Genomic DNA, 13,417 nt, shown 5'->3' on the forward strand with positions numbered 1-13,417 from the left:
CACGGAACGCCGTTTACCTTCCCGCTGGTAAGCGGTACCTATTTATCTACTTGCACCCGGGGGTGCTTTCGAACTGCTAGGTTGGCAGACGCTGGGACCGAGCAGCGGGAGCGCACCCCGCCGCGGGGATTCGAACCGCCGACCTTTCGATCGGCAAGCCCTAGGCGCTGAGGCTTTTACCCACAGCGCCACCCGCGTCCCTCATCATAAAAATCATAAAAGCAGCGATCAACATACAATACCATAGCACAAATTCATAGCTGAACCATGTTTCTGAATGATTACTCACCACATCTCAAAAAAATTCTTCAACTAAAAAGCATAATCTCAAACACTGCTTCCTTTGAGCACTGCTCTGGTTCATTTTGCATTCATATACTTACTATCTCATGAGGTCAGACTATTTTTGATGACTTGATAAAAGCAGGGATATTGCAACTTGAGATGTCGCAAAAGCCAAGACAATTTCAGAATACGGAGTTCCCCTGGACTTTGTATCTGGTGTTTAATTCAAAGAATCAGTTTTATTGGTTAATGGTTACTGAAGTTAATTTTGTCTATCAAATAGAGCAGATAAACAACGCTTGTGCTCAGTGTTAAGTCTCAAACTGCAACGCCTTCTGGCTATCTGCAAAAGATGTTCTATAAATAATGGGTACTTTCTGCTAGTTAGTGACAAAAAAATACAACATTCTTTAAAAAACCTCATCTACTACTACTCAATTTTAGTGCAGATGTCTCTGAAAAAAGAATACAAATATTGAAAAAGCTGCATTTTCAATTCTAAAAAAATTATAGTTCTTTAAAAAACAGATGCATTCAAGAAAACCACTCCCTCTCAAGAACAGCCACTACATAATATCAACTTGAAAAGCAGGTGTTATTTGGGAAAAGGAAGCTTCACTAGCAGCAGAGCTACCTGATTCTCATGGGTTATATGTACCTCTGAATCAGATCATCACTAAGCTGAAACTGCTGGGCTAGATGATCGATCTGTGGAATTAGTTTAACATCAGCCTTTGCAACACGATCACCTTGCAGTAACCACATGTTGGCTATCACAACCAGTATCAGAAGCAGTCTGCCCAAGTTGTTCAAACAAACAAAAGTGGGAGTACAGAAGGGCTTGCCATACAAACTCCTTGCCATACAAAATACAGTCGTACCTCGGTTTTCAAACAGCTTAGTTCTTGAATGTTTGGGCTCCCGAATGCCGCAAACCCGGAAGTGACTGTTCCAGTTTGCGAACTATTTTTGGAAACCAAAGATCCAATGGGGCTTCCATGGCTTCTGATTCGCTGCAGGAGCTTCCTGCAGCCAATCAGAAGCTGCGCTTTGGTTTCCGAACATTTTGGAAGTCGAACGGACTTCCGGAACAGATTCCATTTGACTTCCAAGGTACAACTGTATGGAGAGAAAAATTGAAATGATGACAGATAAAGTTAGTTCAGTTTTTAAGCTGCTTCCAAGCTCAATCCTTCTGTAGCTCTCCACCGATTATTCATATAAAATACATGAAGAAAAATGGCATTTATAAACAGTGGACTCAAGCACCGTATTGGGAGCAGGACGAGGAGAACAAAAATTTGGCAGGTGGTATCTTACTGTGAAAGGGGGATATTCAAGACTGATGTGTGGTCACTAACAATATATGTTGATTTTACAGCAAAGGGGGGGGGGGAGACAGCGATCACATTTATTTGCATATGTAGTGCATGCCTTCTTGTAGTGCATTTCTATGTTACATCACATGAACAAAGACAAATACCTAGGCCTGTGTCATACTCCATGGGTTTTCAGAAATTCCTATGGGCTAAATGGCATATTATTGATCAGCCAGACTAGTTAGGCACTGTCTTCCCAGCCCCATATACGGGGCCACCTCTAAGGAATGATCCCATAACATCATGTAGCAACAATAATTGCTTCACTTGGAAAACTGATACTCCTTAAAGCCTCAGTTATATGTGGTCTTGCCAGCATCTATAAGTTTGCGATTGGCTTATTATCAGTTTGTGAACTGCTCATGTAACATTAAGCATTAGGCAGTTGGCATGGAAGTTATTCCTAAGAGGCAAACACACACAAAAATGCTCACATAACAGGAAACAGTTCTGAAAGGCTTTGAACTGCTGTGTCTCAGGCAATGAATGCGGAACATACACAAATGCCCCAGAAAGAAAAGCATGTCACCCTGTAAAAGTAAATAAATCTGAATTCATGGGGCAGGTGCCCTTGGCGTTTTCTTAGGAACCTGTGCACAGCTTCCCAAAGCTATCAAATGGATCAGACCCACTTCTAAATATTAACATCGGTGATCTCTGTTTTGAAATACAGAAAGTGAGTTCCTATGTTTAACTTTTTATTTCTCTTTATTCTCCAACTTCCCCAGCTTCCTCATTCCTCTTCATTTCCCCCCACTTCCCTTCCCAGAAGTGCACGAAGCACAGGCAACAACAGAATAGCATTTTATTTTAATTTTTGAGCCGGATAGAAGACTGGGACCAAAAGAGCAGTGGGAAGCTGTGGACAGAGACTGAGACAGAGATCTTCACTGGAATAAGCTCAGATCTTCAGCAGTTAGAAATGTAGGTCCAAGGTTCACTTCTCTCCCAATGTTCCTGCAAAGCAGAGCCTCACCCACCCTTGGCCAAAGGAAAAGCTTGCTGCCCTGTGTAATGATGCAATAGAACAGGCTAGTACTGCCCTGAAAAAAGGTATGATATTCAGTACAATGAAATGATGCATCCAGATATGACACAGAAATTCACGTCTCTTTGCACTGGGAGCAGAGGAGGTAGCAACCCTAACTTTAATAAGGGTTCTTCCCCAGAGGAAGCAAAGGTCAAACAGAAGTCGAATTAGTTGACTTCAGAATGTTTACATCCCAGGATGAATCAAAGTTACAGTGATTTAAGCCCAATTTAATTTAGGCAGGTTTTAAAAACCACAAGAATAAGGACATTCTTAGTACATAGTAATATTTAAACCAACATATACACAAATTAGTAATATCCTACATTATAATAAATGCCTCGACAGCTTGTTTTGGACACTTTGTTATCCTACACTTAGTAATTGGTTTAAAGAATGAGCCATCTGTTAAATTACATTGTACTTTGTGCCTTTCTATGCTCCGTGCTGTTTTCAGTCACTGAAGTAGGTTGTAGATTTATGCATTATTGTTGTTTTTAAGAACCAAATTCAATTGTATCTTCAGTAATCCTCTTGAACTCATAGTTTCCTCTTCCGTCCATGTGAAGGTAGAACTGAGGAGAAGGAAAAGTACAGATTAGCTAACTTGATTTTAATATATAATCTCTGTTTAAATAAGGGTTGTCTACAGAAACTCCTATCACTACATTTCTGCTTGGAAAGAACACTGTAAAATGTTGAATGTCTTATACCTCCATCTGGTGGCATTGACAGGAGCTCCAACTATTTATTTTGTGATGATAAAGTCATCCGGTTGCTGAAGTTTGGTCTCCTAACTCTGACTACGTGTTCAACTCTTTACTACTGAAATATGCAGACAAATGGCTAAAAAGAACGGTGAATTCTTCGCATATTTAAAATTGCTTATGAAATCCTGGAGGAATTTGCTTTGGGAAATTAGGTACGGGATGGCTGTGCTTATTGCCTTTTAAACTATGGTTTCATTTTAGCTATGTGCAACCGCCAATTATCACAGGAAAGTCATATAACAGTTCCTCTGAGCAGCTGCTTACCTGATCACCCTCACTGTGTCTCAGCTTCCTGATCTGTGAGTGGGTTTATATAGCATACATGTATGTAGTGAAGGTGAAAAAATTATCTGAAACACTTCAAGCACTTAGGAGACCCAGCATTTTATCAGCCTTGTAACTAAGCCAGGGAAATTACTAGCCTGATTTGCCTTTTGAACTACCCTGCTGAAAGTTATCTTTTACCAGACAGATTTGCACAACCTCTCTGTTCAGCTTGGTTTTACCAGCTGAGTGCCTTCTTTTGCTGTCAGCATGGAAATGAAGCAGGCTTGCAAAGGATAAACAGAACCATTTGTCCCTCATCCACCTGTCTACACGCTCACCTGAATAGAATTTCCAGTAAGTTATAGTGAGCGAGAAAAGCTGGAAATAAGGACTGTGTTATATAAAGATTACTGTCAGGTGTGTATTTTTTTTATCTTAATCATCAGGGTAGCCACAATGGAATGGGGACTCACTTTTTATTTGCAAGAAAGCTATCTGATTGGGATAGCAATAGCTCATCATTCTTTATGGCTGTTTTATGGTGTTTTTTAAAAAATTTCTCTCTTTCCTCTTTTCATTTTTTAATGGCTTCCTTCATGTTTTTAAAATGGCTAATTACTATTTTAACTTACACTATTAACCACCTTGTGCTCACTGTGAGCTATAAATGTTTTAAACAATTAACACACTTCAGCTGGCACAATTATTCTGTAATTTTGCAAAAGTGCTGTGAAACTGCTCGTTTTATTATTGAAAACACTTGAGCTGGTAGGAACTCAATGTATCTCTTAACAAGCGAGGTATGAATTTCAGACATCAAAACACGTAACTTACGTTTAAACAAGAGAAATCTTACCTCATGGTGTTTCCAAAGTGATTTTCTGTGAGATACAGTGAAGAGGGTGATACCAACCTAGAGTGACAGAATATAAGATAAAGTAAGCTTTAAGCTTCATCCAAAGAAACTAAACTCTCAAAAGCTCCACATTACATGGTACAGGGAAGCTGTGATTTGATACCCCAAAGTCTATTTCTGAAAGCAACTGCTGGGGCAGAGGGGGTGCAATTTGGAAGAGGGCTACGGTGATGGAGGTCGGGGTGTGGACCCTTTTGGTTCCATACCAGCTCCCCACTGCAGAGTGCCCCTGCCTAGGTTATAACACATTTATTCTGCTGCCTGTAAATTTTCAGCTCCACAGCTAGTAGCTGCTCTAGGAAGGGGTTTGGGGTGCCAAATGGTTAAGCTCCCCTGTGACCCTAATGCAAAATGCATCCCCCTCCCCAGCTGCTTTCAGAAAATGACTCTCTGTTCTAATCATGGCTCTCATGCGGTTTGGTATCGCTATTAGACATTATCACATCTCATATATGGACTCAATTTTTAAGTACCATTCATTACAACTTGGGCAGGGAGGGGGGGAGAATTAAAGATGCACACTATCTTTCTCACTGACAATCAACAGAATTTGATTTTAAGAGAGTTAAAGTTTGACCTGCCTTCTAAGGAATTGTTTGTAACTCTATGTTGGCAAACTGACTTTTACTTATCACACAGTAAAGAATGCATGCCATCGTGAATGTGCATCCAATGCACCAAAAATGTGCAGAAAGTTTCAAGTAATAAACTTGCTAATTTGGATTCCCTCTCACTCCGGGCATGTTTTGAGTATCCTGTGCTTTAGTCTAGGAGATGGTTGACCCAATCTAGGTATATGAACATAGGGCCACTATAGCAATAAAATCTTATTGATACTTCTTGTTAGAACAGTTCAAAGTTAGAGTTTAACTGACAATGCAAACAGCCAATGGAATCTGAACAGCATACATACTTTCCGACAATGGCTGTAGATGTAGCCTTCCACGTCAACGCTAACAGCGCTGGTACATTCGTCCAGAATTGCAAACTGGGGCTTATGGTAAAACAATCTGGCCATCTGCAATGCAAAAACAAATGCAAAAGATCTAACACACGATATTGTGACATATTTCTCATTTACGTTTTTATACGCGAGTGAGGGTCCCACCTGAACGCATTTCCAGCGGCAGAGGCTGTTGTCGGAGGAGGAGGAATGAGCAGCCCGAAAGCGGCCCTTTTGGGCTGCTTGTTCTTCCTCCGCCTTTGCCGCCACCAGCCTCTGCCTCTCAGCAGCACCCTAGGTAGGCAGGAGGACAGGAGGGGCGGGGGGGGGGAGAGAGATGCCCCCTCTGCCGTGTGCACATTCATGCATGCACACACACACTCCGGCCCACCAGGAGGTTTGTGGTGTGCTGAACCGGCTTATACTCAAGTTAATAAATTTCCCCAGGTTTTTTGTGGTAAAATTAGGTGCCTCGGCTTATATTCGGGTCGGCTTATACTTGAGTATATACGGTAATTCAAACTATAGCACTGGCATAGAACTACGAATTCATCCCATGATCCTCAAGACGGCACCAGCGTCCTTATGATCTTTGCATGTGGCTTAATACATTTTGCATGTACAGCCAGGGTGGGGAACATATGACCCTCAATATGTTACTGGACATATTCCATAATCCCTGACTACTGGCAGTGTTAACTGTGGCTGACAGGTACTGGAGTCCAACACCATCTGGAGAGCCTCAGGTTTTAGGTTTCTCCTACCGTTAAAAGGGTGAGAAAGCAGATGATGGAGAGAACCTTGGTTGAGATCCTAGAGAGCCACTATCAGTCAGAGTAAATATTGGGCAAGATGCTCAACTGAGCCTCACCTGGAGAAAGAAACCTTCCTAAGCCACTGTTCTTTCAGATATGCCAAAAGAACATGAGCAAAAGAACACCCTCCCCTCCTGTGGTTTCCAGCAACTGGTACAGTGGTATCTCGGGTTAAGTGCTTAATTCGTTCCGGAGGTTCGTTTTTAACCTGAATCTGTTCTTAACCTGAAGCACCACTTTAGCTAACGGGGCCTCCCGCTGCCGCCGCGCCACCAGAGCACGATTTCTGTTCTCATCCTGAAGCAAAGTTCTTAACCCAAGGTACTATTTCTGGGTTAGCGGAGTCTGTAACCTGAAGCGTATGTAACCCGAGGTACCACTGTATTCAGAAGCACCGCTGCCTCCAACTGTACTCATATTTAATACTGGACAATTTTGCTTATATTTAATATCGGACAACAGCTTTGCTGTTGCCAGACCTGAGGAATTCCCCTGCTTCCCTCCCGATGGTTTCAAGGAGCCAAGAGGAAACAACATAGCTTTAATTATTATTTATTCCGTCTCTACGATAACAGACAAGAATTCACGTCTTGCCACCATAATGACGCTGCTCACTCTGACTCCTCCTCCTTCCCTCTTTCCCAGCAACACATGCGCTCCTACGGGGTCTTCCCTTGGACAAATTCCTCTGCATATGATGCTCTTGTATCCTTAAAGACCTTTGTGTTTGAGGGGAATGTAGATCATCTATGCCGTCTAATGAAGTGTCCGCGGTCAGCCCCCTTTCTGTTCCTGCTTCTGTTAAATCCTCATAACTAGGCTGCTTGCTAGCCTCTGCCTGACTATCTTGCTCATAGCTTGGCTGTAAATCAACACTCTCTCCCTCTTCCCTGTCAGTGGCAGGAGAAGCGGGAGGTGATCTCATCCACTTTTCAGTCTCTGCATTCCAGTCCCTGACAGCTGTTCTTAAAACAATTAATGCCTAGTCCTCAGTGTGGTGCTGGAAAATATAAACATTTAATAAAACAACAGTGTAAAGACCACATACGGCCATCCTCTGTTTCTCTCCTCCACTGAGAACATCCATCCAGTCCTGAACACTATCCCAGCCTCCTTCACGGTCCAGGATCTGACCCAACTGGACGTTGTCCAAGTACTCCTTTAACACCTGGAAGCAAAACAGCATAGGTCAACAGGCTTGAAAATGTACTTATTTTACGACTTATTTCAGTTTTCTCCACCGTCTCCACCTCCAAAGGATGCTGAGATGGTCAGGATCAAAATGTTTGATTACGTACTGAACAACACCAAGCCCTGCCAGCAAACTGGAGTGAGTACGTCTCATTGCTGTCCATCCCATGCACTGAAGCTGAATGGAAGCTCATGCTGCTCATTATGCCAAAAAACAAAAACCAACCTCACAGGAGTTCTAAAAATTGTTCAGCCTTTAACACTACTGCCAAGAGGAAGCCTGGCCGCCACTTTCTCCCGAACACCCCCCCCCCCCCGAGATGGGCAAAGCCATTAGCACTGTGGAGTGGCACTAAATCTTTCACCTTTTGGCCTTGAGATAGGATAGGAAGCAATCAGAACTTCTGCTTCACATGCATTTGGGCTCCCCAATTAGGGACGTAGCAGTGGGGAATCAGCTTTTTTGTGCATCTAGACTCCCATCTCAAGTGAAAGCAGAGCACAGGGACCAAGAGTATAAAGGATTGTAGCAGCAGCCATTATGCCGCTGCTAGGTTGGACTGCATGTGGAGCTATCTTGCTTCATCTGCCTTAAAGGCCCAGTAGCACTAAAGGAGATGTATTACACACGCCAACTACTATAATGGAACTTGCCTATCCATCTTTCCCCCTTTCTCATGTACCCTGTGTTTAACTTCAGTGGTGCACAAGCCAGATGCTATAGTATTCACCACACTGCAACTACAACAAAATTGGTTGGATGAATTGGCCATGGCTTCAATCAAATGAAGTTTACTTACGAAAAAGAAGCAGCATAGCTATACTGTCAAACACTGTATGAAAGTTGTGGTTTTGCTGCTGTTTCTAATGTTTACCTAAGTTTACAGTGAACTTCAGCTTTTACAGCAAAATAATAATAATAACTGGGACATTGTTTTACCTGGTCAGAGATTCCTTTCCTTCTCTGGTCATCTACAGTATCTGGATAGATGACTTGGTCTCTGAGCGTTCCAAGAGTCATATATGGTCTCTGAAAGTAAATTGCCAGGAATCAGGACAACTTGATACACATTTTTAAAACCAACAAGAAATGCCAAAGGCTATGGCAGTTTGTTTTACCTGAGGAACATAAAACAGCTTTCCTCTCTCAGGCTTAGTCAGACAGCCACCAAACAGGGGCCACAACTGCAAAGATAAAAGGAATAATAAAAGTCAATGAATTGTGATTTTGCGCCTTTTGATGTTAAAGGTATACTTTTTCCTGCATTTACTTACCTCACCAAGGACACGGAAGAGAGAACTCTTTCCACATCCATTTGGCCCACAAATCAGAACATTTGCACCGGATCGTACCTGGAATGCAAATCATGTTTTTAAATATTTTGGGGAAAAAGGACTATGAGCAATATGGGTAACTGCTTAGGTTTTATTTGTATGTCAGCTCAACCTACTGTATTAACCAGGTCTCCTTATACTGTATTAACCACTGAACAAAATCGTTGCTCCACAATGTTCTTTCAAGTGTGAGCACTCAAAATGGAAAACTTCAAATGAGTTGCCAAAAATAAAAAAATAAAAAAATAAAACAAATTCCAAACCCACTGTGTTCCTTTAAGCTAAAAAGTCAAATTCCTCTGTGTAACCTTTGCTCGGTTTCAACAACTGGAAGTCTTTAGTTAAACTTTAAAAGCTAGCAACTACTTAACTAGGAATCTGAGGATGCAAGAAATTACAATCAAATGAAGACTGCTTCCCTAAGTGAACTTACTAAAAAGAAAATACCACTAAATTCAGAGGACTACCGAGTAAACACGTTTGGGGTTTATTTGTAAGAGGAGGTATATATGAAAGAATAAATTGGCTTACTTTCCCATTTTATAATTAGTACAGCATCTCCTTATATCCAGGACTATTCTAGATGTTTAAGAAAATGCTTGAACTCCCATGTGATTATAATAAAGTTTCACTGTAGAGTCGCCCAACAGTGACACCTAGTGGTTTATAATTTGTTAAAATGATAATTCCAATGCACATATAATCCCTGTGATTTGGCTGGTGCAGCAGATTTGCGCATGGAGCTGCCAATAACACTTATGGGCAACAACAAAAAACTTGTTAACTGTACAGAAACACTGTTAAAAACCATATGGACTGGACTATAAGGCTAAAACTAAGGAAACCATGAGTTGATCACATGGGTTCCTGATCAATATTGTTCTATTCTCACATGTTCTGATGAGAAAGTTTAGATTTTTGTGGAAGTGGACAAAAAGTTAGACGAAAAGTTAGAAGTGGACAAAAAGTTAGACGAAACAGTTAATGAATTGAAAAGTCAAATGAAAGAAGTATTTAGGAGGACACAGACGGTTGAGGAGGGTCTGAAAAAGACAAAAGTTGAATTGAAGGAAGTAAGACGTGAGGAAGAAAGAATCAAAACTGAGATACTGGATTTGAATAAAAGTCAAGAAGATTTGAAAGATTGGATTGCAATGAACGAACTAAGACAGAGGGAGGCTAATCTCAGGATGAGGGGTATACCTGAAGCCCAGGGAGAAAATATAAAAGAAAAACTATCAACAGAATTAGCCCTCTGGCTGGAGATGCCACCAGAAGAGGTAGAAAAGGCAATTCAATCGGCTTTCAGGTTAAAAGTCAAGCTTCCAAAAAACAAAAAATTTGTAGGAGACTGCCTAATTATATTTAAAGATAAGGAAGTAAAAAACAAGATTTTGCACAAGAATAGAGAGAAAAGATTTAACATCGGAGGGAACAACATAATAATTTTTAAAGATATTCCTGTTAGGCTTCTAAAGCGCAGAGACTCCTATAAAGAATTGGTACAGATACTCAAAAGAAATAATATTGAGTTTAAGTGGGAATTTCCGGAAGGCGTCTCCTTCATATACAGGAGCAAGAGACAAAAATTGACAAATCCAGGAGAAACAGACAAATTTCTAAGGAAATATAAAGAGCTAAAACCGCATAGAGAGGAGGGCAGAGGGGGAGGGACAGGATTGGGGGAGGACTTGGGGGGGCGGGGGGCTCGGGGGAGGAGGAGGAGGAGGGGGGAGGGACTGAAGAGGAAGCATAAAAGGAACCAATAGTTGTTTTTGCCCCCTTCCCCTACAATTAAATCGTGATGGCACTAAAGGTGTTTAGTTGGAATGTTAATGGGATGAACGATAAAGGAAAAAGAAACCGAATTGAGCACATTCTGAAGAAGGAAAGTTTAGACGTCATCTGTCTCCAAGAGACACACATAGCGAGGAAACACAAAAGAACCCTGATTAACCAAAGACTGGGGAACGAATTTATATCCTCAGACCAGAGTAAAAAGAGGGGAGTGGTTATTTATATAAATAAAAGAATTGAAGCGAAACATCTATTCAAAGATGAAGAAGGAAGGATATTAGCAATACAAATAAACTGGCAGGGAGAAAAGATAATAATAGTCGGAATATATGCGCCTAATGTAAATAAGTCAGAATTTTATGGGAAGTTGGAAGAAGGATTATCCGACTACGCCGATCAGAAAATCATACTATTAGGAGATATGAACGGCGTGGTGTCGTTAGAATTGGATAGATTGAGGGACACAAAGAGTAAAGATGGGAAATTGCCTAGAACCTTCTTCTCCCTGGCCCAAAACTGTAACTTAGTAGATATTTGGAGGTACAAATACCCTCTAGAAAAGCAATATACCTTCCACTCAGAGCCTAATGATTCATCATCCAGATTAGACCAGATATGGATTTCGAAAGAGCTAGTCCCAAGATCAGCACGGGTGGAGATTCAGGTTAGAACAATTTCGGACCATAACCCAATAAAAATGGAATTGAAAGGGCAAGAGAGTAGATTAATCAGATGGAAACTGAAGGATTATCTGCTGGATGACCAAGAGGTAGTAGAAAAGGCCCAAAACAGACTAAAAGAATATTTTGAAGATAACTTAGGCAATAATACAAAGTTAAAGGTGGTATGGGATGCAGGCAAGGCGGTGATGCGGGGTTTTTTTATCCAACAGAGTGCAATCAAGAACAAAAAAAGGGAAAAAGGGAAAAAAGAAATTATGCAACAACTAGCAGAGAACGAGCAGAAATTGATTAAAAACCCAAAAAATAAGAAAATAAAAGAGAATATTAAAGTCTTACAAGCCCAATATACAATGCTGATAAATAGAGAGATAGAATGGAAAATCAAAAGACTGCGTCAGAGGAACTTCGAACATGCCAACAAAACAGGGAAGTTATTAGCCTGGCAGCTGAAAAAAAGAAAGGAACAAAATACAATAAACAAGATAGTGGTGGAAGGAATAGAGATAGACAAACCTAAAGAAATAAGGAGAGCCTTCATGGACTACTATGGAGAACTTTTTAGAAATATAGAAAGGAACCAGACGAAGGAAATAGAGAGATATCTAATAGCTAAGAACATTAATAAGATCACCGCAGCAGACAAAGAGAAATTAAACGCCCCAATTGAGGCGGAGGAAATAAAAGCAATAATAACAGACTTAAAAAATGGGAAAGCCCCAGGCCCAGATGGGTTTACTAGCAGATATTACAAAGAGATGGAATCAGCCCTGCTAAACCCATTACAAGAAGTAATGAACAACATTTTAAAGGAAAGAGAAATACCGGAGACGTGGAAGGAGGCGTTGATTACACTAATCCCAAAGCAGGATACAGATTTAAAGCAAATTAGAAATTACAGACCGATTTCCTTACTAAATATAGATTATAAGATCTTTGCGGGAGTCTTGGCTAGAAGAATTAAAATTATTTTGGTAAACAGTATCCATAGAGACCAAGCCGGCTTCTTGCCGGGGAGGCAAATGAAAGACAACTTAAGAAATATCATAAATATTATAGAATATCTAACAGAAAGGTGTGACAAACAAGGTTTACTGTTATTCGTAGACGCTGAGAAAGCGTTTGATAACGTAAATTGGGAATTCCTGCTGAAACAATTGGACCACATGGAAGTAGGTACTGAATTCTTCAATGGGATAAAAGCAATATACACGGAACAAAGAGCAAGATTGATAATAAACAATGTAGAGACGGAAGAATTAACAGTAACTAAAGGAACAAGACAGGGATGCCCACTGTCCCCACTGTTATTTATAATGATATTGGAGGTTTTATTGAATTCCATCAGAGATAACAAAAGAATCAAAGGTATCAGGGTCGGTCAGCACGAACATAAAACCAAAGCTTTTGCAGACGACCTGGTCGTAACAATGGAAGACCCATTGGATTCAATGAAAGAGGTACTCAGAGAATTCGATCAGTTTGGAGAAGTGGCAGGCTTTAAATTAAACAAAAGGAAGACCAAAATATTAGTTAAAAATATGCAGGCAGATGACATCGAGGAACTACAAAGAGAAATAGGAATAGATGTAACAAAGAAGGTGAAATACTTAGGGATATGGGTAACGCCAAAAAACATAGACTTATTTAAAAATAATTATGAAATGGTTTGGAAAGGCGTTAAAAAGGACATAGAAACGTGGGGTCGGCTTAGATTGTCATTCTGGGGCAGAATAGCCACAATCAAAATGTCGGTATTACCAAGAATCTTATTTCTCTTTCAAAACATTCCGATTATCAAAGGTACAAAGATATTTAAAGCCTGGCATAGAGAGATTTCTAGATTTATTTGGCAGGGGAAGAAGCCGAGAGTAAAGTTCAAAATCTTGACGGACACTAAAGAAAGGGGAGGCTTCGCCCTACCAGATCTGAAAATATACTATGAGGCATCTTGTTTATGCTGGGTTAAGGCATGGATAAAATTAGAAGACAGTGAAGTGTTAGACTTA

General features: G+C 40.6%; 2 protein-coding genes across 3 annotated transcripts in view; one reads left to right on the forward strand and one right to left on the reverse strand.

The window, feature by feature from the left end:
• Nucleotides 1-13,417, forward strand: part of LOC310710274 (uncharacterized protein) — a 982,430-nt gene that overhangs the window by 75,810 nt on the left and 893,203 nt on the right. The window lies entirely within an intron of this gene.
• The window catches only part of ABCD3 (ATP binding cassette subfamily D member 3), a 47,514-nt gene continuing 36,549 nt past the window's right edge, over nt 2,453-13,417 (reverse strand). For both annotated transcript variants that reach the window (XM_083511085.1, XM_083511086.1), the window contains exons 17-23: nt 8,872-8,949; nt 8,716-8,781; nt 8,537-8,626; nt 7,454-7,573; nt 5,561-5,665; nt 4,588-4,644; nt 2,453-3,269 (exon numbers count right to left, since the gene is read on the reverse strand). In XM_083511085.1, the coding sequence (XP_083367211.1) occupies nt 3,192-3,269; nt 4,588-4,644; nt 5,561-5,665; nt 7,454-7,573; nt 8,537-8,626; nt 8,716-8,781; nt 8,872-8,949 (594 nt within the window). In that variant the 3' untranslated portion in view covers nt 2,453-3,191. The remainder of the gene's footprint in view (nt 3,270-4,587; nt 4,645-5,560; nt 5,666-7,453; nt 7,574-8,536; nt 8,627-8,715; nt 8,782-8,871; nt 8,950-13,417) is intronic.

This window comes from Podarcis liolepis (genome assembly GCF_965112155.1).
Source record: "Podarcis liolepis genome assembly, chromosome: 6".
Lineage (NCBI taxonomy): Eukaryota > Metazoa > Chordata > Lepidosauria > Squamata > Lacertidae > Podarcis > Podarcis liolepis.